This window comes from Haliaeetus leucocephalus, unplaced genomic scaffold (genome assembly GCF_000737465.1).
Source record: "Haliaeetus leucocephalus isolate CR32 unplaced genomic scaffold, Haliaeetus_leucocephalus-4.0 Scaffold495, whole genome shotgun sequence".
Lineage (NCBI taxonomy): Eukaryota > Metazoa > Chordata > Aves > Accipitriformes > Accipitridae > Haliaeetus > Haliaeetus leucocephalus.
In genome coordinates this window covers 8195850-8220258 of record NW_010972931.1, presented here as the reverse complement: position 1 = coordinate 8220258, position 24409 = coordinate 8195850, and the positions used below count along the sequence as shown (strand labels likewise).

At 39.0% G+C, this 24409-nt stretch overlaps 1 protein-coding gene across 11 annotated transcripts in view; it reads right to left on the bottom strand.

The window, feature by feature from the left end:
- The window catches only part of INPP4A (inositol polyphosphate-4-phosphatase, type I, 107kDa), a 79917-nt gene that overhangs the window by 34745 nt on the left and 20763 nt on the right, over nt 1-24409 (bottom strand). For 7 of the 11 annotated variants that reach the window (XM_010575765.1, XM_010575768.1, XM_010575760.1 and 4 more), the window contains exons 2-14: nt 20775-20837; nt 18091-18309; nt 17216-17260; nt 15073-15191; nt 14842-14958; nt 13709-13788; nt 10933-11044; nt 9863-9953; nt 9051-9198; nt 5325-5455; nt 4866-4970; nt 3938-4046; nt 2224-2241 (exon numbers count right to left, since the gene is read on the bottom strand). In XM_010575765.1, coding sequence (XP_010574067.1) covers nt 2224-2241; nt 3938-4046; nt 4866-4970; nt 5325-5455; nt 9051-9198; nt 9863-9953; nt 10933-11044; nt 13709-13788; nt 14842-14958; nt 15073-15191; nt 17216-17260; nt 18091-18196 — 1181 coding nt within the window. In that variant the 5' untranslated portion in view covers nt 18197-18309; nt 20775-20837. Of the gene's footprint in view, nt 1-2223; nt 2242-3937; nt 4047-4865; nt 4971-5324; nt 5456-9050; nt 9199-9862; nt 9954-10932; nt 11045-13708; nt 13789-14841; nt 14959-15072; nt 15192-17215; nt 17261-18090; nt 18310-20774; nt 20838-24409 lie in introns of those variants that run through there. The other 4 variants (XM_010575766.1, XM_010575769.1, XM_010575763.1 and 1 more) reach the window with 2 other exon arrangements.

The following is a 24409-nucleotide window of genomic DNA, read 5'->3' as shown; positions in this document are numbered from 1 at the left end:
TGTTTTATCACATAGATACTAGCACCATTAAAAGAAAATCTGCACTCCTTATAACATAGAAATGCCACCCAGATCTGCAATGCAAACACTGTGGTTTTAACACAAAATCCTTCTGCTAGTATACCATTTCCTCTGTTGCAGGTCTGATTCAAGTTACACCAGCAAAAGCAATCTTAAGATATATAAAAAATAATCTCCAGGCTAATCCAAGGACCCTGTCCTTGGTGTAGCTTCTGTTAGCACACACTTACTATGCTAAACTAGGGACACAATACAACTCTCCCTATTATAAACTCAGCTGTAACAATATAAAGCAATAACAAATTTTGGCCTTTTCCAAATAGTAAGGAAAATAAACTAGACCAATAAAGTATATCTTTATATTGCGATACTGCAGCTCCACTAAGACTGCTTACTCGGCAGCGGAGGAGAATAGTTTACATCCTCTAAGTTTAGATGTCTACAGAAGTTGCTTATCCGGTCCAAGACAGATGCTTGGACTACCTCTGTAACTGCTGGAGAGAGAATAGCACTTCTAAAGGGTGATTTAATCCTACCTGAGAAGAGCCACTCACAAAAGCTGCCTTTTAGCTTAGGAAATTTAAGCTTTAAGCTGAAGTTGTGTTCTTAGTTAACTATTTGGAACCAACCCACCACTACTCCATTTGCCAGGCAATACGCTGGTTTTTTCCTCCCAGTAAGAAAGCCATGCAAAGATCAGGCCTTTACATCAGCTCCAGCTGTGACAGGTGTGATGCCCATTCATGACTTGGCATCAAGCATGAGGTGACATCAACTGTGTATTATCTTAATTTTATTCATTTTTTTCCAGTCATGAATGGTTTCAGCATAGTAACAGCACAGAAGAACCAACTGTTTGCCCCAATCTCAGCACTGTTCATGGGACACAGCTACACTGAGAAACTACACAGACAGGAGTCTCTTTTCCAGGCACAGTTACCTCAGGTCATGACCTCCGAGGAGTATGAATTCCTGTGCTAACCCTAGAGCAATACTGTTAATTTCTGCAGTGTGTCTGTGAGGTAAGACAGGAGGGTTGCATGGGGCACACTTTAAAATCATTGCCACAAATGCCAATTCTAGTCCCTTAACTGATATTAAGGCAAGGGGGGAGCTTAATCCCAGTATCTGTCTGAGGTCCATTACAATAAAAGATGGGGGATTTGTTTTCAAAGGACATAATGCACAAGTGATTCTTGAAAGAGTTTCCTTATTTGTGTCCCTCTGGTTACCCACCTGAGTGGAGCAGAGAACAACCACTCCTCAGTACTGCTGCACCATATAGCAAATTAATCTCAGCTTTTAGGACTTTACCTGTACATGATTTGTGCTCTCTATTAACCAGTGATCTTAGCAACAATTCCTCTGAGCAATTTTTTTCCACGACAGTGTGGTTAACATGCATAAAGACGTATTTGGCAGGAAAGGCCATGCAGCATGTCGAGGTCTGATTTATTACATTTTTAATCACAAACATTTGCTGGGATGATTGGGGGGAAAATTTATAGTGTAAAGATCACATATATTTACTTTCCAACCTGCAATTGCTTTTTCAAATGAACAGCTCTCATTGTACTATATCAGCAAACTGTAACACAGCCTTAAACTCTCAGTGAATTAGGGGTTCAACCTTTAATATGAATAATTTAGAGCAGAACTTCTGCGCTGTTGAACCATCAAGTATTATTTCCTTTTCATAGCACTGACCACAACATGAAGAAAAATATAAAAAAGTTAAGTGAAAATGTTTAAATGAAGACATGGATTACAAAAATATAAACCATGCCCAATCTATCACCATAAAGATTTAAAAATACATAGAGTTATCTTAATCATCTTCCACCTCTGGCGGAAAGTTTCTCTCTCCAGGCAGTTTTCACTGGAAATAACAAGAGGAAAAGATATAAAATTCTTATGTTCTGATCTTCAGCTTTCTAACTTCTTATGATCAGAGAGAGCCAGGAAACCAGCTGTTCATTACAAACATTGCAGATGAAATGAAATTCATTCACACACCATGTTCTACAAAGCAGCTACAATTACTTAGAGCACAATTAGGGATGCCATGATACACAACATTAAAAAGCCCTGCACACTTTAAAACATATCAGATCTTCGCCAAAGAAAAGAAAGAAAAGAAAAATAAAACAACACAAAGAACAGAAACCCTCTCTACAGAACTCTCAGAAACAGAAAACTCACCAACACTCCTCATAACTGCTAAAAAAAACAAAAAACCAAAATAAAATTAGCAGATTGTTAGCAAATACCAAAAGCAGAAAACAAAACAAAGGATGTCTGTGGAAATAACTTATCTGAGTCATCTTTTCAACGAGGTGGGTACATAACGATTAAACTTGTAAGCAAAAAAACACAGATTGCCAGATGCCCATGTGTTGTTCTGGGGAAATGTTTTAGAGGTACCAAGCACAGTTTTGCCAATGAAAGGAGAAAGAACTGAATGATATCTATGTAAGTGAAACTGAGATGGATCTCAGTTCTACTATACCGGCTTTTATGATAACATAGAAGTACTTAAAAGGAAAGTTATTCTTCAAATGTTGAACCTGCAGTTTTCATGGACCCAGACGGAATAGTTCTGTAAAGCTTAGAGGAAAAGTACTGGATAGAAATTAAGCTCTCCAATCAGCATAATTACTGGGTGAGGGGAAGCGTGTAAAAAAAAATAAAAAATAAAAAGACACGGGAACTTAGATATTGCACGAGTGAGGCCCACTTCAGTAGCTAAGCTGACAGAAGGAGGTTATTTCAGAAAGCAATAGTGGTATCAAAAGAACAGGAAGGATGAGCCTAGCATACCAGTGTTGCCAGGTTTACAGCTTCCTCTAGTCCTATCCTAGAGCACTCTGTAAGTCAGGAATAATTACACCAGGCATATTTTTTGCACCAATCTTTTTCTCAGTACATATCTGACTGATGTTCACAGGATGCTGCTATTCACTTCTCCACTGCCAAAATTAATTTTGCAGTTGGCAGAGCCTTGTTCCCACATCACTCCCTCCTCCCATCAGCTCGAAATCCTACAAATCCTCTCTTTGGAAGGGCATTATCAAGGTCTCCTCTTCCCTTGCTACAACGACTCCTGGTCCCGCTGCTCTCTTTGTTTTTTAAATTCTCCATACTGCAGCAAAAGTAATGCAGACCCAGACACCTTTATCTGTTCCTTGGGAGCTGGAGTGGGTGCCATGCAGGTCTCTCCCTTTAGCATATATGACCTCCCCAATTTCTGCCCCTTCCTCTAGTACATATGATTGCACTTCCAGAGAGGTCACTAGACAGTTCCTGAAGACAGGACTGTGGAGGCCCAGTATCCTGCCCGTAGAGCAGAGCAAGGCCAGATTCAGAAGCCTAATCTGTGCGCAAACCTTAAGGCAATGCAGAAAAGCCTCCAGCAATAGCCCCAGAACTAAACCCAACTTTTCAACAAGGAATTTGCCTATCGGGCACAGCTGTTCTGTACTAAAGAGAGTTCAGCAACACGACCTTGAAGCTATGAGAAGGGTGAAAGTCTCCTGAAAATAATGGGTTGAAAGCATGATGTAGTGCAGCTGAGGAGGTTCTAAAGACAAATTCTCTAATCCACAATTAGGCAGAACCCAAACCCAGCATCTAAAATAGCTAACCTAATGAACCAACAAGTATTCAGGAAAATTAAAGATTTCACTAAAAAGACTATTAGAAAGGGCCCATCAGTAAACAAACAAATATGGTAATATAAAGGGGAAACTGTTTTCCCTCTCCTTCTTCGGAAAAAACATGGAATAATCTTCACATTGTATAGTAGAACTATTGAATGAAGTGCAGCAAAAACATAGAATGGAGTGATTTTCCAAATCACTAAGCATGGACTAGGAGGAAAAGGCACAGTAACAGCTGACACGACATTTCTACTTACTGTTTCTTTGCCTCTTCAAATTTATGCAGCTTTTTCCGCAAGCCACCTGATTTAAAGCCTTGACAATGAGCTGCTGGTGCTCCTATGGTGACTATGTCGTAGTTCTGATCTGGGATGGACAGAAAGGACTTACAGATGAAAGCTTGTCATCTTTAATGTGGACAAACAATCATGGAAATTCAAAAACTACTCTGAAAGTAATTTTTGTAAAACTTTGTGCCAGTGTTTTGAAGGACAGGGAAAACTGAATTGTTTTATAGGCCCTGGAAATCCATCAAGTACTTTTGAGGTGAAAGAACCATACTTGCATGCAGGTCCTCTGTTTCTTAATCTAGAAGACTGTCAGTGAAAAAGAAGCCTTGAACATTGGTCTTTACACAAAACCTGCCATTACTGGAATCCCTCACATGGATACATGGGACAACTGTGTGTCCATAGTTAGTGGGAATTACTGTTAAAAGAATGGAAAACCTAGGTTATTCATGAAGAAGCAGGCTTGATGTGAACAAATTGGTGTGATTTTGCATAATTGTACATGATGGTTCCAGCGAAAAAGCGCACAAGCTTAACAACAAGCAACAGTCAGAATCTTTGCTATTTTGCTACAATTCAAATGACTGGAAGGGACATAGCAGCTTAACCCAATATATTCCCTAGTACAAAGGCTGACTTGTGTCACGTAGAGTACAGTCAACTCCAGAACTTAGTTTTGCCACCTGTAGAATAGTGATAATTATACTTACACCTCTTCTTTTGCAAAGAGATTTGGAACTTGAGGATAGGAGGTGCTACAAAAATGCCAGGTAGCACTAGTACTGCAGAGCAGTAGTGTGTAGAAACTTGGCTACATGGAGGATATATGAGGATGGAAATCATAAAATGGAGAGAAAAGTAACAGAATAACATGAAGAAAGAAAGAAACAAATACCTGATCCTCCATCATCCTGGACTCTCATTCTCTGTATATGTAAATTCGTAGGAACAAATTCCAATTTTTTATCAGCTTTCAAGCTACTGGCTTTAAATGAAGGACCTGAGAAATGCAGGAGAAAATTAAGTATAAAAACCCTCTGCTTATGCTAAAACATTCAAGGAGCTTCGTTCATCATTTGCTATGTGCTGAAAATAAAGCAGAGAAAAAGAAAAAAAATAGATGTATCTTTCTGTTACTGTTCATAATTGTTCTCTACTTTCAGGGTAAAATAAGAGAATAAATAAGGCAGACAAATATTCCCAGATCATTAGCAAGCTCGTAATAAATGTTAATAAGGAAATCTAATAATAGTATTTTTTACTCATTAAACTAAAACATTCTGTGTTCCCAATTTCAGAGAAGTACTAACAATCACAGTTGAGAAATATCACGTTATTATGAAAAAGAAATCACCTTTATACTGGTGCAGGTCAGTTAGATTTTCCTGGTAAGTTAAAATAATTGTTTGGTACTGAGTAACTATTTGTCGACGAAGGCTTTCCCAACAAGGAGACAGTTCTCCCAATTCTTCTAGTTCACAAACCCTGGGGGGTGGGGGTGGAGGGTGGAAGGAAAAAAGAGAGGTGTTTAGCTCCATTGTCCACTTGACCAAGAACGAGTTTCACATTGTATCAGTGTAGCACCATCCTCAGCTGACATTCTCAATTCACTCTGGCCTAAGTTACTCATCAGACTGGGAATGCTTCCAAACCTATGTCCCAAAGCTCAGCTGTTGAGCTCTACTCCAAGGTACATAGGTTCCTCACAGGCAGAATGCACTCTGTTCCTCTCAGGAGCCTCAGGTGCTGGTCAAAAGCAAAGCCTCCCACCTTTCTGCAGGAGCTCTCAAACTATATGGTGATTTGCAAATGATGGGCACTGTCATCATGCCAGGTGACTTGGGATGATGAAGACCTTTTTAGGCCACTCAAATTAAATCAGAACTGTGACAGAGGTTAGGTGGAAGATTAGCACCTAACTGACATTAAGTACAGGGAGTATCTGCGCTGGCCAGGTATCTACACAACAGTTTTCAAGGCCAGGCAGGGAAGGCCTAAGAAGCGTAAGCAGTAACAAGGGTTTGTAGACACAAAAGATGAGCCAACAAAACCTTCATCTGAGATTCAGGATTTTATGCACTCAAGTTTCACTGTAGGTGGAATAAAGGACGATTGGACACCCCTAGATATGAACAGGAAAACCTCTGGCATTCTTATTGCACCCTGACTGGTAGGATTTCAGTCACACATGGCAATCCTGTGTTACATACTGTTCCCCAACAGTGCTGCTGAGAAAATATTCAATGTATTTCATGTCATGCTTGTATTACTGTCTTCTTGAATTAAGATATTATTTGGAATAAAGGTAGAAGGAGAAAAGTAAACAAGTCAACACCAGACACAATTCAACAGCACATTACCCCAGAAAAGGTAGAACAATCAGCTGTCAAAAGGATCCAGCAGTTCTTTTTGCAGTTCTCTCAATATCCCTAATCCATAGTTTTAATCAATTGTCTCTATATAATTTAAGACAGCATTTCACAGAACAATTTCCACTCCACAGTATTTAGGATATTATCAAAAGGAAGCAAATTTTCAAGAAAAACATCAGATTGATTTGCCAATAGGCAACAGTGTAAACTATATTTATCAGTGACTTGGAAAACAACACTTCCAGCTTCACCTTGTAAACTGCTTCTGCATAAGATGCTATTATGACTACCTTGTCAAACTCCCTGCTCAAAACTAGCCATGCATCTGAGCCCAGGTCTTCCTGAAGTAAATTCACAGCTTAGCACTTCAAGTTTACGTGTTTGTCCCATAGGGCTAAGACAGCTGGGGATGTGCACACCATAAATAATTAGGTAGTCAAAATATCCCCCCCAGTTAGATGTTTCCTTTCAAAGAGCTCTGGCCCTGAATAGCTTTATGTAAGAGAAAGCAGTTGTGATTATCCAAGGACATTTTAAAAGTCACCAGGATGTTAAGACAGAAGCAGCTGTGCTTGTGTAGCTAGCTGTCCAGCATTCCTCTGGGCTGCAGCACAGAGAATGGAGAAAAAAAGAGCTTGGCCAAATCTGAGAGATCCTATGAATACAAAGTGTGATCATGCATATCATTGAGGGTCACCTCAACTAAACAGAGAGAACGGAGTTTTTCTTGCTAATTACACAAAAGTCGTATTTACCTTTGAGCCACACAATTCAGAGCATACAAAGTTGTATTAGCAATCACCTGGGCTGTTATTAACCCCTAACAGTATACAATATGTATCCATCGATCTATATATGATTTTAGCAAGAGCCTCTGAACAGTCACATTTCATGGCTAAGGCCTTAAGAAACTTCACTGTGCACAGTCTTACAGAAAGCCACATCTTTTTTCCCCATTCACCCTAAATTCTCCTCTTATTACCTTCAAGTCCTTAAACTACATCCATCACAGATGGCACCTTATGGGTAAGCTTGCCAACTCTTTACATTATTATGGCTGTACCTCATAATGAATTGGTGCTTTTAAATGTACTGTGAGAAAAGCTGCAGAGAAACAAAGATATAAAATAAACAATGAATAACCCACGTCTAAATGAGTAATGGCATATCCCAAGCCCCCTCCATCAAGGTTGTAGCAGGACAGCTAGGCAAGATACAACATTCACTCTCTAGAATCTAAGATCTGACTACTCCTACTAAGTGCACGTCACTAAAAACCAAAACTCAACAGCAGGAAAAAAAAACCAAACCAACAACCCCCAAAACCCAACCAATGTGACCAATGTGGACTTCGGAAACTCAGTCATGTCATGCATTAGTTTTTCCATACATTACAAAAAGTCACTGACATCTTCCAGTGTGAACTTATCATTTCTGCAAAATATGAAAATACCTGAAAGCACCATAGACTACTTCTGCCTGCTCATATGGATTAACACATGATTTTCTTTCACAATATCCCAAAGGAATTGAAATGTATTAATATAGGATAATGAGAGCACTAGACAGTTTTACTTTTAATTAAGGTCAGGCTTACTTAGGTCTCTAGGAGTGAATTCAAACACAGCCAAAATAAAAACGCAATACTCAAAAATACAGCTAATATTCTTTTACCATCCCCATCTTGCTTTCATAAAGAATACACAAACCACTACGCAAACCACAGCCTACAAATGTAGAGAAGTAAAACTCATAAATGAGTATGTTGCCTGGAAGAAAGTTAACTGCTTCGAAAAGAAGCAAATTCAGAATAAACCCACAAAATGCAAGAGATTTCCTTCTCCCTCCCACCTCCTAAAATGAGAAAAAGTCATTACTGTCCTACAGTGTCTTATTTTACTTGCTTTTATTCTGTTTATTTTCCATTCAAAACTACTCTTCTGACTCTCAAAGCCATCTCTTAACTCACTGAGTGAAGCCAGTGCTCCTGTCATCTATCTTTGCTTTGCTTTCATAGCACAGAAGTCAACTGACTTTTTCAAAGTTCACCTTAAAAGTGATTCGGATTTTTCTTTCCTGTCTGCTACCCTAATTACTCATTCCACTCAGCTGGTTTCTGTGTTGTCTCTGTTCCTCTCTCAAAATTCTCAGCAGCTGGAGTTATTACTCTTTCATTTATGCTGTCTCATCTATCCAGACTTCCCCCCACCTATGAAACATTGAGATATGTTTTGTTTTTAATTCAACTTCATTTTTCTCTTTATATTAAAATAAACCATGTTTAAAAAAAAGTGTAATGAAGTATATAGATGATGATATATATAAAAAGATAATGTATTCTAATGTGCTGGTCCTAATACAGTCACACAACTACAGAATAATATATTCTGTGGCCTTATCAATACTTTTGAGAGGAACAGATAACCCCTAAGTGCAGCAAACTGCAGTCTGATCCTAAGTGTTCACTATGCCAACAATTCTCTCCCATCAGCATCTCTGTATGTTCACATTACCATATGCTGAAGGCCAAACACTATACTCTGACATGAAATTCTTATTCACTGTAACTGTACAGTCAGAAACTTGCTTCTTTTACTATTTTTTCTTCAGTGCCTCTGTGCATTAACACATATATATTCCTTGGTAACTAAGTAACAGCCATATCACTGCTGTATTACTACTGCACGTGTAAACCGGCCCGAACCCACCTTGCTGCATCTTCTTCTAGAAGAAGCTTCACAAATTGCCTAGGGATGTGCAGCGACAGGATGCTCTCAGCCATCTGCTCCAAGATCCTCAAATGGTTTCCATCAGTGGTTGGGAAGCGATACATTCGGCAAATGGCACCACCAAACACTAAAGAATTAAAATCTTGTTATTTAAGCATAGGGTTTGACTTAAAAGCATACAAAATCTCTCCTTTTTAAAGTAAATGGCTTCGATTGACTAACATGCTGTAACACACTGCTGTAAAGATCTGGTTTAACCAGGCATCAGTCTAGCTTTTCCAAGCATGGTTGTTCTGCAATGACCATTCTTCCAGTGTTTGCAGGAAAAGCCTCCAAATGATTTAAAACACTGGTAAGGAAATGAAATATATATTCAACTTTTGAAATACTTTTTTTTTTTTTTAATGTACTGTGCATTTTCCTCTCATACAATCATTTGCTGGAAAACTAACCTTTCTTCAAGAATTTTTTTTAAAACCAACTGCTTTCCTCTGTCTCTCCCCTCACCCCCCCTGAAAATTGCTTAGGAATAGACTAGCAAATTGCATGGAAAATTTTATACTACAGTGAACTTATTGGCAAAAATTTGTTTCTGCTGTTTTTACTATACAAAATAGTGCAAATGATAAAATAATTTATTCTTGTATGACCCTCAAAGGGCTGCTCAATCAGCAGCCTGTTCCTATTCAAATGAAACATCTGCTTAAATGCCCTGGGGCCACAGGCAGACAGCATGAGATTAGCTTTTATTGATACCTAAAGTTTACTTGTTACAGCCCACAGCAGCTTACCAGACTTCAGTAGTGCATCTTTCCGTAACGAAGCATATTTGGATCTGATTCCTAAAGATTCTGTTAAACTTTCATCAACTGGCAACACAGTCTAAACAAAAACAAAAACCACAAATAGTAAAGAATAAAACCTCAGTGCCAGGGCAATATGCAGTGATGACCCTATTACACAGACTTGAAAGGAATATTCAGCACATCGTTAAAATAAATATTTGAAATATGTTTACTGTGGGCAAAAAATACTGCAGGCTGAAATAATAAATCCACTTAAACGCTACAATCTAAGCACTCTTATTTACTTCTACTGCACAGTTCAAAATGCAGTAAAAATTTTCAGCCAACCCTTCAACTACTTTATCTTAGCACAACTCCAGCGTCCTTAAAGGTACTGCATCAATATGGGGCAGCTACAGGTCTGGCTGGATACAAAGTGATACTAATCCACACTGTGACTGTGATACACAGATACGAGTGCAATTATCACCAGGATATTCAGAACACAAGGTTTACAGAATTAAACATATCTCTAGGCTGAGAAAGCACTATAAATATCTGCTCTTAGACAAATATTTGGGGATCAGAAAAAAAATAATAATCCGGTTTTCAAGTAACCTGTTCAGTTTTATTAAAATCTTCCAAGTTGCCTGTGAAAATTCTGAAAATTCCCTGAGCATCCCCATTACAGCTTTGCTTAATGCCACCTTCCAATTCTCAATGTGAACTGGAATACCACATCTTTGTGAAACTGGTTATCAATGCACCAAGTGCACCAACGTACAGTACCACAATCCTATTCTGATGAAGGGCATAAGCACTTGAAGCTAAAGCTTAATCACTGTAAACTAAAATTTTCCCCAAGACTTTTAACCCCAAACATGAGCACCAGGAGCTCTGCAAAATAGAAAACTGCTTCATCATCATTAGGCTGCTCTTTACGGTATTTTCAAATTGTAAAGCACTACTAAATATCAAGATGGACAGGAAAGTTGACAGCAGATGTCAACCTAGCTTATTTCAATGCTGGCAATAAATCTGCATTTTTCTGAATTTGACAGAATGCTCATACTCACCCTTCCATTAATTGTATCGGGTGACCTTGTGACTGGAGGCCTTTGGTCAGTTTTTTCCTCCATTTGCCATCCAATAACTGTAATGTTACCTACACGGTCACTTTCAGCCGACCTGCAACAAACACTCTGCGTTGAGATTTTTTTGGAGGTGGACCTGTTTATCAACAAGGGAACACTTATAAAAGGCTATTAATCTTCAAACTTAATGAACACTTTAAATAGGAAGCTTTTCAACTTCATTTTACGTATTTTTATAATGCATTATTCCAACAGGAAAATGCTCTCATCATTATGCAGGGATGCTGTACAGACCTCCTAATTGAAGACAACCTAAAACCATGCACGTGTTTCAATACTTCTGTAAAGCCAGAAAGAGTTCAGATTTTACAATTAGCCTGTTGTAGGCAAAAGCAGCTTAAATTGTGAACATTAACATGGAGCAGATAATTGGATGTACATGCACACGTGTGTGTTCGCGCCTGTGCGTGTGAATGTCTGAAACTGAACTTTTAAACTCTTTATCAGAAGCCTGCTACCTGCTGGCTGCAACTGGTACAGTTGCAACTGGTAAATTTTGATAATACATGGACTAAACAGAAGTAGCACATCCCAAATCTTCCACTTAATAAAGAAGTCAGTCAAGGCCACCAGTTAGGAGGCTGATCACATCTTGTGCTTCTGCAGATAGACTATTTAGATTAGAAAACTGTGGGCCTGACAGTCCAGAAAGAAAAGCTGATGCTAAAAAGAAGGATCCTGAAAAGAAGTGGTCTAGGGAGGAAGAAGGTGAAGATTCTCAATGGAGGAAAGATCCTCGAGGTGGAGGAAGATCCTGGAGATCAGGGAGTTGCGTGGAAACAAATGCCAGGGACCGCTGGGGACCCGGCCACTAACCGCTGAGACAGGTCACCAACAGCTGGGCAGCTGCACAGCACAAACTGATACCACTTTCTGTCCCACCTTCCCAGACCAGCAGCCATCTCCTTGCTGGGGAGAGAGGCTGATACCGTGTGAACACATGACTGAGAGGGGGAAGTGAGGGAGTGAGTGAGTCAGAGAATCAAGTGGGGTAAAAGCTCTAATCTTGCTGGATTTTAAATACACAACAGTACCCAGATCTACCATGGCTGTCATTTATTCTGTCTCACCCATAACACAGTAATTCTGGCAGAGACTTTATGTTATTATTTTAAGACAGATTCTAAATGGTATTTTAAGATTGTTGTTTACATGTAAAAAATGCTTGGACAACTAAGACAAAAAAAAGAAGTCTACAGAACAAACAATACTGTGGAGGCAAAAGAAATAAGCACACAAGATGACTACAAGAAAAGGTTTAAGTATTCAAATCATGCAGCTTGTTTACAGACACCACTCAGCATCCAGCTTATACATCCGAGGGGTAACGTGACAATGAGAAGACATGCATGTATTCACATACTTTCATAATCAGAATATACTTGGTATCAACACAAGAGAGTTTAATAAAGTCCATTTTCAACTTAATCATGAAAGAATAAACCTAACAGAATAACCATGTCTAACACACAACCATGAAACTCCTGCCGCCACACTCCTGCCCTTTTTCATCTCCCTCAAAGCACCCTCATCTTCACAGTCTGATAAATTAGACTATTTTACCCACCATCAATGTCATACTTCTGGTGCCTTTTCTGACTCATTTTGCTCATCTGCTCATCCCCGTTAATTCATATCAATTTTTTCTTTACAACACATTGTGGAAAAGCCAAAAACCTTACCCGTCTCTTCTCTTAGCATGACAAGCTTTGCCCATGTTTTGTTAGTTGTGTCTGGGCTAAGAAATTTCTGCAAGTTTATCACAGTCACTGTTTCTAGCACTGATTATGCCGATACTACCAACATCATCTTCCTCAGTCTCTCTGATTATGCTTCCCCCCTTCAAGTGACTTCCCCTTGCCTTCTCTGACAGGGATGCCTGTCCTACTTTCAACACAATACTACTACAGTGTGCATTTACACATCAGAGCTCTCCTTCCTTAATCTCACTTTGCTTTCTTCATTCTTCCCCAATCCACTACTTAACGCCGTCCCACACTGGCTCTCAAGAGTGTGGTTTGATTCCTATGATTAGAACTACTACCTTAAGGATTGGTATTAGACTCACACCCTCTTTTTCATTCCCTCCTGGGTCATGTTCCTTCCACAAAAGTTCCCAATATGAATTAAACTAGAAAATTACAACAATCAATGTTGCTGTAATGTGACTCCTCCTATTCCTCATGCATTATATTGATAAACACACTATTTAGCAACAAATACACAATTTAGCAACACGTAGGTGTTGAAATAGTAAATAGAGCCTAGATTTATCTAAATCAAGGTATTCCAAACAGGTAAGATAACCCCTTGTTTCAATGGGTTTCATTCTCCCCATCACAGCCTCTTTATACATCAGCATGGTTAAAAACACTTTATTTTGCCACTCTCCACAGACACATACACTGAGGTAATAGGTTGAAATGCACAAAAATGGAATTGGTCTTGACAATACTTTCCTGACTTGTAGAACTAGAACCAATGTGTAACATTATTCACCATGTTGGAAAGGTCTTGTTCACATGTTTTAATTATCATGCAATATAAAATAGTTTCTCCTTAATAGAGGCCTGGAACTAAAAAACTAACCAACCAACCAAAAGGTTTTCATCACATTTCACAGACAGTTTTCATCGCATCTTAAGCATGCTTTCAAGAATTAAGCATTAATTCCTAAATGGAGGAGAATATTACAAACCTTAGTGTTAAGTGCAACCTGTGATTCTTCTCCTGAAGAAGTTCTTTTACAGTGAACATCCCAGAACCCAACAAATACATCTGAAAGAAGATGAGTACCAGAATTGTAATTATTTACTTTTACAATGAACAAAGGTTTTGTCCACAGCACTAAAGCCCAAAATACAATTACTATGCACAAAAGTCTGAGAAGAAAAATATAATTACATATGCCCATACGTAACTAATTAAAATGCTTTAAGATTTAATAAATCTGGTAATTTATCAAAAATCCTTTTTCTGCTGGAGGACAATAAGCATTTTCCTTTCCCTAGGATTTGAGTGGAGACACCTCAAGATATACAGGCTTAGGCCCAGCAATACAGGAACACTGAAAGCAATGACTGAACAGGGCTCAGACTAAGTCAACACTTCATAGTCCCTCCCTGACCCAAACTTGGCTCCTCCTGACAAACTTACCTCCTCTGGAGGCATTCCTTTTCCCCCAGAGCCTCCCCATGAAGCACTGTATGGAGATGGACAGCTCTGCTGCCCCCGAGGAAGCCATGGAAAAGCAGACATGTGGGGCCTGAAACCGTATTTTGGGCAACAGTCTGAGAATAAATGGCCTGAGCTGCCCACAGATCCAACTAGTTACATGGGAGGGCTGGCACTTAAACTTTTTCAGTAAGGGAACAAATGTTACCCCTGAACAAAATCACTAAGGTATCAGGGCAGGGTGATTTCTGGGATTTAGCAGCTCTGTCCAAAGGGACTTTTTCATTATGGGCCCAACAGACCCAATATTTTGGCACAGGTTAGAGGCCTCAGTTAGGGGTGTTGAATCCTATTCATTATCTAGTTCAGTAAAGAGGTCCACAATGTAAGAGAACAAGTGACAGGACCTCTTAATTTAAATCAGTGGTTTCCAAACTTGCTGCAGACAAGCTTTATTTGAGAAAACTGGCAACGCTCCTCACTCTGCCAAGTCCATCTCATGGCATTTGCCCTCCTTCCCCTACCCATCTTGCTTTCTCTAGGATCAATGCCGCTACCCTTTTGCTTTCTTCCACAGAAGTTACTAGTTTTAACTCCTTGCCTCTCATTTCCTTGCTCCACACTGACTGGACAGGCAACAGAATAAAGAAAACTTACTGTTCCCTGAGATCTATCTTTGACGTCGTATACAGAGAGTTTGATTTGTGTCATTTGATTGATAAGAGAGTCTTGGAAAAAGGCAATGCTGCTTAGAAAGATAGGATTACTTGTTCCCTGTAATCATAAACAAAAAGGCAAAAATTAATGCAAGTTGGTATTTGTTAGGAAGAAATGCTTCCTGGGTTAGCTTCAATTTTAAATCTAATCCAGGAGTACCTCACCACTTACCTCAATAATTTCCGTCTGTGCATGCTTCGTCCAGAATGCCTGAGGTGGTGTAGTTACACTCACTGCTACAAAACTATTTGGTTTTCGATCTAGCGATGGAGTTAGCAGCTCACTGCAAGCTTTAGGTATGCAATAGATAAATACATTTAGATTCAGGATCTTTTTCATGTTGCTGTAAGACTCTACATTTTTACAAAAGCATATTATATACCCACAGAAAGCAAGCCATGAAGGGCCTAATATTCATTCTATCGCCACACTATAGAGGCAGACATCACTCCCCTTTGTGCATGCAAACAGTAAATATGCAACCAGATCAGTTTAGATCCAAGCTGTAGAGCTGTAATTTAAACGTGTTCTCTTTTAACATCTGCCTATCCACCCCCCTAGCACAGCTCATTAGAAGAGCATACATGCATAGGTTTTCCTCTGGGAATCTCATGAGCATGGCTGCATTTGATTTGAAGTCACGCTCCATTAAGCCCATTACCAAATGGCATTTTGCCATGGACAACCAATAGAATTGCTTGAATGTTGATCAAGCAGCACTACTATGAGGAGAACTAGCTTGTAATTGTAAAAGGACAGTAGTTTATTTCCTCTAAAATGTTATTGTGAGTTGTCCTGGTTTCAGCTGGGATAGAGTTAACTGTCTTCCTAGTAGCTGGTACGGTGCTATGTTTTGAGTGCAGTATGTGAAGAATGTTGATAACACTGATGTTTTCAGTTGTTGCTCAGTAGTGTTTAGACTAGAGTCAAGGATTTTTCAGCTTCTCATGCCCAGCCAGGGCACCTGACCCAAACTGGCCAACAGTGTATTCCATACCAGGTGACGTCCCATCTAGTTTAGGAACTGGGAAGTGGGGGTGGGGAATCGCCGCCGGGGGACTGGCTGGGGGTCGGTCGGCTGGTGGTGAGCAATTGCCCTGTGCATCGTTTGTACATTTCAATCCTTTTATTACTACTGTTGCCATTTTATTAGTGTTATCATTATCATTATTAGTTTCTTCTTTTCTGTTCTATTAAACCGTTCTTATCTCAACCCAGGAGTTTTACTTCTTTTCCCGATTTTCTCCCCCATCCCACTGGATGGGGGGGGAGTGAGTGAGCGGCTGCGTGGTGCTTGGTTGCTGGCTGGGGTTAAACCACAACATGAGTTTAACTGCTGGGAAGGGACTATGGTGAGTAGGAAACAACTACCAAAAATTTCAGTGAATGACTCTACACAATTACATTAAACTTCAGAGCCAAATTCCATTTAGCTAGATACAGATAACTACAGTGTGCTCTAACTCTGCTTCAGCTAGATGCAGAAAGTTAATTCTGAAATTCACCTGGGCAAGCAAAATGTTCAAATGTACACTAAACAGCTTTGCAGATCTAGATATTTTTAATTTATCTGAAAACATATAAAGTACCTTATTCAGCTCTAAGGAGTGTTTAAGATCATTATTCATAACAAAACTACATACATCTGAGAAAATTTTCTAATTTTTCATTTTAAACATACTGTTAAAGAGCATAACCTTCTGAACATTAGTCCACTATTAAGCCAAGAAAACCATGCTGCAGTTAAAACTGTGAACTGAATTTTCATTAAGAAAATATTTTTCACTTATTCTTCAAGTGAGGTCACAGACTTCTTGTCCAAATTTAACTATCCCAGAAATTAGGTCGCCTCCATTTCACATTATCACTTGACAGCAAAGATCACAGGAAAGAAGGTATGTGTAATAGTTAGTAACTCTTAGAAAATATTCTGTCCTAAAATGGTGTTTCAAGCAAATCTTCAGTTTGCTTGAAGACCTGAACTGCTGATATAGTGAGACTGAAGACAGTTTCACTGTATCTTCACATAAACAAAATAAACATTTAAAAATAACATTCACATAATAAACATTTAAAATTTTACAGGACAGATGTTTTAATTACAGACTTTTAAAAACATCACAAAATCAAACTACTGGCTGCTTATCAAAAGATACTTTACAGGCAGCAAGAAAACTACCACATCTCTGTAAAAATCAAAGCAAAGTTTCAATCCTTACTATATGAAAGGCACTTCAAAATCAACAATTAAAAAACTGCACACAAACTCAGTAGCATGTATCATCAAAATTAGCATAAAAATCACTAAGCCTACCTAAACTAAACTCTAAAATCGGCTCATCTGGATCCTGAATGTTTCCTGTAAATCAGAAAAATTAACACAAGATTAGCCAAACGTTGCTGTCATGTGAAACCTTTCCTGAAGTTGCAGTCATACAGAGAAAGAAATTAAATTTATAAAAAAATTAGTATATTTAATTCAATAAGCCATGACTGGTATTTAAAATATTTATTAGCTAATCTTTGGTACCTAAAAATTATTTGAAAAACCTAAGATGATCTCATTTTATAAAACATGTTAAAATATGTAAAACTATGCAAGGTTATATGGAATATGGGAATATAAAATGTGCAATCTCAGTAGAAAACAACAGGATTAAAGCCACTCAGTGTCTGAGCCACTATTAACTCCAAATTATTAAATTGGATACATCTCATCTATGATCAGTAAATAGGGAGAAGTACCTGTCTCTCTCGCTAATCAAAGAAAGCCTCTGGTGGTTACAATCCTAATTTACTCACCATAAAAGATGAGGGAGATAATTCTCAGCTCCCAGAACTCTCTTGAAAATTTTGTACAATGTCAAACAAGGAGGTTGCCAAGATTCTTCCTAGACCTTGACATTCTTTTGGTTTTTTTCTCCCCTTGCTGCTTATTTTTGAATGATAAATAGAACTGCACAAAATCTAGTTTCTTTTTTTTCTTCCCTCTCCAATTTTAATTTTTTGTCTGTTTTAAAAATGGTAACTTTAAGATTTTTTAATTTTTTAGTATAATTCTTCTATCTCATTCCCTCCAGATAACTAGACACATGTAAATCTTCTAGCAATTAAAAGAAAAAAACAACATTAGTACAAGGTAGATTCTGAAAGGACCAACAGAGCAATAGATGACATGAAGGTACTTACCTGCTAGAGAAAGGCCTAGCATGTCAGAGGTGACATCAATGGTGGAGGCCCGTTGCACGGTGCGGGATTTTGCACCATGGCGGGGACTGTGTTCTCTTGCTGTCATTTTGTCATGAAGAACCCTTCTTTTCTTGCTGCTTGACTTTACTGATGTTTGTCTTACAGAGTAGCAGAGTGCAGCAGGTTGTCTCCAATTGTTATTCCTCTAACATTACCACACTAAGCAAGAAAGAGAGCAAAAACATACACCAAAATTTTAAGCCACTGTCAGCTACTGTTCTTTTTAACAGCAGTAAACCTACTGCCATAAAATTGCCTCAGGTAATTAAAATAAAACGCTCAAGGTAGATCCAATGCACAGTAACTCAATTTGCATGAACCGCACATCTGTAGCATTTTACTGCAAATTGTTGAAGACTGTACCACATGCAAGAAAGGCTCTTCTGTCAGAGAATGGGGGTTGCGACTCGTTAACAGACCAGCTGCTCTTCTCCTTTGTCTAAGTTATTAAACCATCCTTAATGAAGTTTCCTGGTTTTCATAATCCCTGGGGAGCACAAGTAAATTCATCAGATGGGGCCTCTGTCTGCAGAGGTAGGACAAGGGATAAGGACAAAGGGACAACAGGGTCAGCAGAATGCAGAACAAAAGGGCAGGAAATGTTGTTAGTGTCAGCACACTGTGTCATTCCAGGCTCTACTGCTATGAGAAAGGGATATTGAAAACTATAAATAAAACCTACTAGGCCAGAGTGAGGCTGAAATTCTGGGATGGTGATGGAAAGAAAAAGCAAAAGGGGATCCCTGCTGATGGGGCACATGGCAGCGTCTGTGCTTTTCTTTCCTTCACCCTACACTTTATCGGTCTACAGACATCCATGACAGTTCTTCCCCTCACATTGCCTACAAAGTGAGATGTTACGGTAGGAAAGAAACATACAGTCTATAGAAAATTTGGTTCTGTTGTTAAATGTGGTGATTTTGGTTTGGCTGATAAATTTGAATGTTCCTTCCATCAGCCACATTAGCACTGCAGTAATGGAACTTTTGTATTCATTTCATGCTATTATGACAAACTCCATTCATTTAGGAAGTGAGATTAGGAGTAAGATCTGATAAACCTGAAAGGTAGTAATACAGTGACTAAAACCTTCACAGCAGCCCCTCATTCATTCTACAAAACATTTGAACCATGCTGCATAATGGGAGCATATTTTTTTTCCTTTTAGGCTGACAGACCTAACAATGGGCAAGATGCATTCTAATTAAATAAAGCACCTAGCTTTTACTTGTGTTTTAAATAGGCATTTTAAAACTGTCTCAAGGCCTCCAAAGGAACATTCAACCTGCCTAACTTAAGTCTCTGAATTTAACTAGCCAGCATCTCCCTCTGGAGGATTTCAAAAGAATCTCTCTCTCTCCACAGGGAACTCAAGCATCTTCTTAACTAGCACTGGTTCATGTGAGATCTAAAATTTACATCCAAGTTAAACACCTAAGACAACTGAATTGAACACAACCGTGGCCACCTACCTAAGCTTAGGAATGAGATTTAAAAATGGGGAGCTCATTATAGGGAGGCAGCAATTTGGGCTGTGCCCACCAGATGGGGCACACTGTTGCCACTCAGAACTAATAATTTGCCTTGGTGATTCAACTCAGGTTTATACAATATAATGTCATAAGCCAATTCCAAATAGGAAAAAAGGGAATTCTTGAGTGGAAGAAGCAGAAATTGAGAGGTCTGAACATCCCCTTCCCAAAAGCTTCAAAACTCCGTGACAGCATACAAAACAACACCCTGCTTATAAATATAATTTATGATAGTCAAAAATTAAAGCAGGCAGTTTTCCAATTCAAATGGAATCACAGAATAGCTGAGGTTGGAAGGAATCTCTGGAGTTCATTTAATCCAACCCCCCTGCTCAAAAGCAGGGTCACCTACAGCAAGTTGCTCAGGACTGTGTTGGTTTTGAACAAGAATGGACCTCTCTGGCCATAACTTCTCTGGCCAACCTAGTTATTCCAACGTTTGATCACTCACAGTAAAAAAGCTTTTTTTTTTTTTTCTTCCTTTTTGTTTTTTAATCTTTCAGTGGTTAAGTGTCTAGTGAACCACCAGTCCTTCTCGAATAGCACTGAATGTCCTAAGATTTGGTCAAATAAAACTTCCATCAAAATTCTTTGCCAGTTTCCAAGTCTTTCCATTCTCCTATTTTTTCTTCCCTTCTTTCAGCAATAGGTTTTCCTTGGTTTGTTCTTTATGTAATGTGACATTTAATGGTTTGTAAATCCATTAAACCTAACTGCCTAATGAAACAGAATACCTACAAAATGTGCTTGTAGAGATTTAGACAGCCCCTTCCCACAAATCCTACAAATACCTTTTTAGAGAATAACTAACAAGTTCACATAGGTACAGGTCAGACAGCAGTTAGGTTAAAGAGTCCAGCTGTTTTTCAGCTAAAATCTCTGTACTTGCTGACATCCTTAAAAAGGGTCAATCCTTGAGAAATTAAAACAGGGTCAGGTCTTTTCTTTGTTTTGAAACTATTTCTACTTAAAATATTACTGAGCGTAATAATTTTCCAAGGCACTCTAAGTTCTCAACTCTTCAATTAAATTGCAATATTAGTTTCTCACCTAAGGATACATTTTTAATTTACTTACACTGATCATACTTACAGAGGGCTCTCTTCCTCATGTGTGGATGGATTTGGCATATCATAACATCAGTTAAGTCCACATCTAAAAAATTAACAAAATAATCAGCATGAATAATCAATCTTTTTATACAGCATAAATCACAACCAACGTGCAGGTACCATTCTGAGATTAATTGTAAATTTAACATCTAATTACTAGCTCTCACATTAAAGTTTACTGAAAATAGAAAAAGAGCATGATCCTCTGCTGGACCTCACCCAGCACTAGTCATAGCAATAGCCAGTCAGAGCACGAGCACAAAAAAATAAGCTTATGCTGAAAAGGACTGACTTCAGGTCAGCATTTGGTGAGTGGGTAGAATGGCTGTAAGAAACATACGTTAACGTGTTTACTGAAAGGCTTGATGCTATCAAAAAAAAGGAATGTATATGATATGTTGAGTATGAGACAGCATTTGTTACTACACTTGCTCTTCTATAGTTAAACTTTCAAAATTTTGCTGTTTGGAAGAGTTATAACCACCACTGTCAGGAGAAAAGATTCTGTGTCAAAACACAGAATTTCAAATGATCAGGATGTAGGACTATTTCTCCACTGGGTGAAATTACTATACGAGATAGGCTTCTATGAACAGCTAGCAATATGCATACTGGAAGAGTGAATTATTTTTAAATCTACTACAGGTTAACTGAAGGTTTGTATTTGTTAGTGGTACCACCTCATTCACATTCACATTAATGGGATATACCTTTTAAGACCACCCATGTACGTCATACTACAATAAAAGGGATGGAAAAGTCCAGTCTGAGCTTTTTCACTTAATTGCCAGCCCTACCAATTACCCAAGACTGCTTAAGAACATAGGTATGAGCTCTTATCACTTATGGAAAGGATTTTATCTCACCTTAACTGCATGGGAGGCAGGTATCTGATATCAACTCACTGCCCAGGTTCTCTATATAATCAACGGTGAGACACAAGCACTTCCAGAGAATGAGTCACCATTTTCCAAGGTAGGTGGGATGAATCACCCTAGGAAGATACCCCCCTCCCCTCTCTCTCTAATTATAGAAAGAATTTAGATGACTAGCTTAGGCCTGATGCTGCAGCTGGGCAAACTGGATCCCGCCCACAGTTGTGCTAGCTCAGGCAGGGATGACTTCACTGTATTCACTGCATTGCCTGACATACCCAAATGACAGGTGCTCTGATCACTCTCTTGAATTACAACTATTTCAATAATTACAACTTTATGACCATGTTTTTGATAAAAATCAATGGAGGCAGGATTCCTACTAAATTAAAAGTAGTATTAACACAGCAGATAGTTTCCTTAGATGGTACCAAAGGCTGGTACCACTCCTGCAGCCAGCAGTCCCAAAGGCTGGTGTAACTCATGTCCAGGCAAACCCCATCCTGAAGGTGGCATGATGCATCTACACATAGCCTTTGGCTTTGTCCTTACTAATACTGCAGACAGTGGATGTTGGCAATATGTGCAGCTTTGCACTTCATGAAGTTTTGCTGCAATGCCAGTTTTCAACTGTGACTTCAACAGAAGTATGAAAAGCTGTTGTTGACCCCCAATACCAGTAATGGTCATTTCCATGGTGCAGAAAAGGCTTCTGAACAAGCCTCCCCTCTGTTATGTGAATATTTATTTGGTGCTCTGTTAGCACCAAAGCACATGACCAGAAGAAAAGATCTTCATCAGATGCCACTTCTGGCCTGCTACCTTCAGTCCTGGCAGTTGGCTGTGGGAAGCAAATGCCACTCTGCTGAGCTGCATGGCCTCACATCCTGTGGGCTTGAAACTTTCGGACATTTGGTCTCACTCTTACTGCCTGCAAGATCTCAAGCAAAAATGATGATCACCTCAGCTCCAAAACAATCCCTTGGTGATTAGCTTGTACAACTACAAGCTAATATTCTCCTTATCTCCACAACTGTTTTGGCAAAGTGCTTTGGTCTGTTGCTTTCTTGCAAAAAAAAAAAAAAAAAAAAAAATCTCCTACCAAACTACCCCTTGAAACAAATGTGTCAGGTGAGATCAAACCTTTTACCCTAATAACTACTTTTTTGACACTCATTACACAACTGTAAGAAACAGGATTTTTCCAATTCATACATCAATATGCAGGAGAAAGAGGCTACTCCATTTACAGACTAAATCAAAATCTACTTTGAGACTATACTTTTCTACAGCCATAGTGCTCTGGGCTTATGGCATTTGATCAGGTAAAGAGACATGTCAAAGCAGAAAATGTAACAGCAGTGGAAGGCTAAATGTTACTGAAACATCTACATGAAGAGAATAATAGAGAAAGGGAGAATGTGACAGGTTCTTTAATGCTTTAAAAAAACTGGGATGCAATCCTACTAAAAGTTTACCATCGTCTCCAAGAGGCAGTGGAAAGGTAGTTGTGGGGTACTGAGAACAATCCATTTTGAAACATCAAGAGGGGTCCTTCAGCCAACTGCATTCTTCAGATAACATTTTAGTAAAAAGTTTCTCTGATTGAAAATGTTTTTGCAATACACAAAAAAGTAGAAATGAATACTGCCTAAAACAGTAAGTATTTTGGATCTGCCAAATGGCCAGGTTTCCAACTAACATCCTATTAACTGTATCATTATGGGCAAAATAAGGGAAAGGATGAAATGCCAGACTATGCTAAGTTATGACTATGTTGCCTTCCATGTAAGAGCACCATCTCTAGTATAACTAGCATACAGGGTTGGTTTTTTTTTTTTTAGTTTATTTATTTTTTAGTTCCAACCATGAAAAACCTTGGTAGTGAAACAAGATTTGCTCAAGATTTGGCTCCAGGATTCGGCTCCAGACCAATCTTCCAGCAATTCCAGCATCCCATCTCCAACAGCTATTTCAAACAACATGCAAGGAACTTTACTAAGCATGCTTCAGGGTCTGAGGTGAAGGTCTGGATTAACCCTATCACTCATGGCTGCAGAGGCAGCCCAAGAGCAGAGCATCAACTCAAAGGACAGAAGCTCCCAGCAAAAGCCTGCTAAGACCATCACTGATTAAGAGCTATTTTTTTTACAGTCTCACAAGGACTTCGCTCTTCTGTCTCATTTAATGGGAGACTGAATGTCCTGAATCTCACACAGAGCACAACAGGAAAAGTCAGAGCCGTGAGCTTGACACCTTGAGTCAGATTCTTCCTTCTGGCCAGACTCATGGGGGCGGCAACACAGACTATGTCTACTGCAAATCCACAAGTTGACAACAGGGTTTCACTCCACTCACTCCATGATCAAGGACATCCCCCTTACCATGCCCCTTGGGAAGGCAAAAGAAAGCAAGTGCTGCCAGCATCCAATATGGACTTTTGCCTCCCACCAAAATTACTTTCCCACCAAAAACGTACTCGGCAGGTTCTAGTCTGCCAGCTCCACAAAGCAGCTTTATTTCCCCCCTCTCAGTCTACTCCTTAAGTCTAGGTTTCCCTCTCAAGCTGGTTCAATGTCCCCCTCTCCCACTGACCAGAATCTTGATTACCAAGGACAAAAAAATAAGTTTGCCCTGAAGAGTCTTCTTGTCACTCTCTGAAGGCCTCCTGAGGATTCTGAGCAAGTGGGTGACCTCAGGAAGAACAGTAAAAAATCTTTCAGAAGAAAATGAAATAAAC